Raw genomic sequence first — 4060 nt, 5'->3', positions numbered from 1 at the left:
CTCACTCAATTGCAACACAAATGTTGGCTTGGGTGCAGTTGAAAAACTGGCTGAAAAATAAAGTGAAATTCTCACTCAATTGCAACACAAATGTTGGCTTAGGTGCAGTTAAAAAACTGGCTGAAAAATAGAGTGAAATCCTCACTCAATTGCAACACAAATGTTGGCTTAGGTGCAATTGAAAAACTGGCTGAAAAATAGAGTGAAATTCTCACTCAATTGCAACACAAATATTGGCTTAGGTGCAGTTGAAAAAAAACTGGTTTAACCTTGCAGAAGATTAAAACTCCGATTTGCACGAGCTTGAAGAAAAAAAATAACAATCATTCTTGAAAAAAACACAGTTTATGGATTTTGGATGCAAAAACAGCAGGTGGTTTGTACTGAGTTTTCGGAAAAGTAAACTCCTTCGGCCCTTTCTCCCTGGCTCCATTACCACCACCACCCCTATAAAAAAAGGGTGGTGTTCATTCCTTTCTACACCAAATCAACTCCCTTCTTCTTCTTTCAAGCTTCTCAAGTCTTATTTATTCTCTCCTCAAATTTCTAAGAAAAAATGAATGCCATGTTTCAAGAATTCAATGAAATCAGTGGAGCTAGAAAGCTCCAACTAAAAGGGGTGATAGAAAACATTTCTCCACCTCGTCTTTCCCCTTATACAAGTGTCTTTAATAGAACCATCACCCCTCTCCTAGTTATTCAACCTCAGTATGATATGATTCATGCTGCTGTTGAATTTTGGGATGAAGAACGCCATGTTTTTCGCTTTGGAGAGACGGAAATGACTCCTCTTCTAGAAGAAGTGGAGGGTTTACTTGGCCTTCATAAAGAAGGTCGTGTGATTACACCTGCTGACCCAAGGGCAACTAATGCGGTTATGAGAGATTTGCTAGGTATACCATTAAATATGGAAAGCAATTATCGCCTGCTTGACATTTTAATTTTAGAGAACTTCCTTGAAACCTTCTCTTTATCTCATTAGGAATTTGCCAACAATGAGGATTTCAAAAAGTGCCAAGAAAGAGCTTGCATCCTTTTATTGCTCGGCCTTGTTTTACTTAAGGAATCATTATTTTCCTGTCATGTTCGTTGCCTTTCTTTGTTGTCACAGATTGAGTCAGGGAACCGTTTAGGGCCTCTTATCCTAGGGGAACTTATGATGGGGCTTGACCATCTGAAACAAAACCCAGGTGGTTTTGTTAAAGGGTGTCCAATTGTGCTTCAACTTTGGTTATGCGAGAAATTCAAGCTGTCTAGACCACCTTTTCGAACTCCTTACCAAACCCGACATATTCGGGAGAGAGGCCTTTTTCCTATATTTCGTCAATGTTGCAATCACGGTGGATAGGTAGACGTCTTTTCCGTAGCTGATGTGGAATGGATCATTTCATTTCTCAATATAAATTCCATAACAATTAGCACTAGCAGGCGCAGAAGTGTTCAACTTCCAGGATTGTGTCGCGTCACATTCTATCTTCCTTGGAGATGCTTGAGACAAGCGGGCCAACTCCAACGACTCCTAGAGCTCCATGAGCTCCCAATGGTACCTTGTACCACTTATGAAATTGGTAGTGTGGAAGCTCTTAGGGCGTCATCCCGTGTATGGCAATTTGCACGAATGCTTCCAGCACTTTCAGTCCTCGAAGATGATGTTCCAACCGCGTCCTATACAACATGGTTGTTGGAGGACCTCTAGGGTGATGCTTAAATAAATCCTTAGAGGGATTTCGTTATTTGTGCTTCATAATTTGTATTTTGTGTTTCCCTTGCTTATGTATTTTCAATTCCAAAAGAAGAAATTGTATCCGAAGGCATTGGTCTCTTGGGTATGGTGTATGTGGTTGTTGTTTCCATGTTTAAAAATGGATGTAATCTCGCCAAAAACTGAGAGAGTTTGTGTTATGATCAAATAATAAAAAAAAAATGTTTGTTGTAATCATATTTTGTTAAGTATTGCCTTGATCATGATCATTTAATAATAATGAATATTTCTACATGACTCTTAAGCATGCAATGCAAACATGAATGAAATCTAAACTTTAACATGATACACATGACTATCTAGAGTTAGTAGGAGATTCACGTTTTTTTTTTTTTTTTTTTTTTTTTGCGAATCCCATAAATACAACACCGTACTAATCAAGCATAATACTTTTTTAACTGATCAAGGTTGGTGAAATGAACAAATTCATTTCCATCAAGATCCATCAATTTTACTGCTCCTGCTGGTGTAAGATGTTTGACCAGGAAGGGACTAGACCAGTTGGGCTTGAACTTTCCACGTGGATCATGAATCGGTGCTCGATTTTCCTTAAGTACCAAATCTCCCTCTTGGATATTCCTTTCCCTGACCTTTTTATTAAAAAGCCCGAGCAATGCGTCTTTGATAAATTTGAATGTTGTGAAGGGCTTGTAACCTTCGTTCACTTGCCAAAGAAAGTTCATCATATCGTTCTTTAAGCCATTGTTCTTCAGATATCTCGCTTTCATTCATTACGCGAAGCAATTGAATCTCCGTTTCGATTGGAAGAAGCGGATCCATTCCATATACCAAAGAATATGGAGAAGTCCCAGTTGGTGTTCGAATGGAAATTCTGTATCCCCAAAGTGCGCAGGGAAGTTTATCGGGCCATTCTCGAGCCCTATCTGTCATCTTGGCGATTATCGTCTTGATGGTTTTGTTAGCTGCTTCAACAGCTCCATTGGTTTGAGGACAATATGGTGATGATTGGTGATGTCTGATTTTATACTTCTCAAGGGTTTCTTTGAGATGGCCTTCAAATTGCGAACCATTGTCGGAAATAATCTCAAAAGGTACCCCATACCGACATATAATGTTATTGATTACAAATTTTGAAACTTGTTTTGCACCTAGTTTTGAATATGATGATGCCTCCACCCATTTCGAAAAATAATCGACAACAACCAATATATATTGATGCCCGTTCGAAGCTTTCGGATGTATTTTCCTAATGATATCTATGCCCCCTGGAAAAAGGCCATGGAGAAGTAAAATTATTCAGGCTAACTGGCGGCATATGATTAAGGTTTGCAAATAGCTGACATTTTTTGCACGTTCGTACGAAATGGATGCAATCACTTTCCAAAGTGGTCCAATAATACCCTGCTCGCAGAATCTTCCGAGCAAGAGGCCCACATTCTCCCCCATGTACCTCTTCCATGATCCTTTGTGTCTGCTCCCCATCGATGCATAATTGAAAATTTCCATCGAAACTCTTATGATACAACAAACCTTTCAATATTGTGAAATGAGAAGCTAGCCTTCGAATAGCCAATTGATCCTTCTTGTGACTTTCTTTAGGATATTCTCCATTGATTAAATACTTCTTAAAATCAGTATACCAAGCATCCTCATCATCTTCTTGGGTTAATAAAGCAATTGTTGGTTTAAAATTAACCACTGGAATTTCTTTTTCTACAATTGTTACCGATTGTACCTTCACATCATCGTCCCAAGTTAAATTTACCGCCAGATTTGCCAAAGCATCGGTGAAACTATTTTGTTCGCGAGGGAGATGTTTGAACTCTATATCTTCAAATAATGGGATAAATTGTTGAAGATACTCCGTGCACATTTGCAACCTTTCGTCCTGAACTTTCCAAGCTCCAATAGTCTGGGAAATTATGAGATAAGAATCACCGTATACTGTGAGATTTCTTGCACCAGCTGCTAATGCCGCTTCGATTCCATAGATGCATGCTTCATATTCAGCCGTGTTATTCGTCGTTGGGAAACTAAGCTTCACAGCGAAAGGAATATGTACTCCATAAGGATCGATCAATAATACCCCTGCACCATTTCCCCTTCTATTTAAGGCTCCGTCGAAATACATCTTCCATTATGACGTACTAAGACAGAAAATATGTTCATCTGGAAAATCATCATCAAATTCATCACCCGATATAGGTCCATCAGCTAAAGCTTCAGATATAGCCCTCCCTTTGACAGACTTTTGATTCACGCATTGAATGTCAAATTCTGACAATATCGCATGCCACCTTGCTATTCTTTCACTCAAGATTGGCTTCTCAAAAATGT

General features: G+C 38.9%; 1 protein-coding gene across 1 annotated transcript; it reads right to left on the bottom strand.

Annotated features, from left to right (window-relative positions):
* Positions 1-2359: 2359 nt before the first annotated feature.
* On the bottom strand, positions 2360-3854 carry LOC110712496. Its single transcript, XM_021890960.1, has 2 exons — positions 3101-3854; positions 2360-2988 (listed from the first exon to the last, which is right to left on the bottom strand). Exons 1-2 carry the CDS (start codon positions 3852-3854, stop codon positions 2360-2362), a joined length of 1383 nt encoding a protein of 460 aa, XP_021746652.1.
* Between the last annotated feature and the right edge of the window lie 206 nt (positions 3855-4060).

This window comes from Chenopodium quinoa, unplaced genomic scaffold (assembly GCF_001683475.1).
Source record: "Chenopodium quinoa cultivar QQ74 unplaced genomic scaffold, ASM168347v1, whole genome shotgun sequence".
Classification (NCBI taxonomy): Eukaryota; Viridiplantae; Streptophyta; class Magnoliopsida; order Caryophyllales; family Amaranthaceae; genus Chenopodium; species Chenopodium quinoa.
The sequence above is the reverse complement of the archived record's forward strand: the minus strand, read 5'-3'. Positions and strand labels throughout refer to the sequence as shown.

Bases quoted from the DNA above. Each gene is read 5' to 3' on its own strand.
- LOC110712496 (XM_021890960.1), bottom strand. From the start codon at position 3,854: ATGTATTTCGACGGAGCCTTAAATAGAAGGGGAAATGGTGCAGGGGTA. The intron at 2,989-3,100 runs GTGATTGCATCC...GCCTTTTTCCAG, and splicing joins TTATTGGACCACTTTGGAAA to GGGGCATAGATATCATTAGG.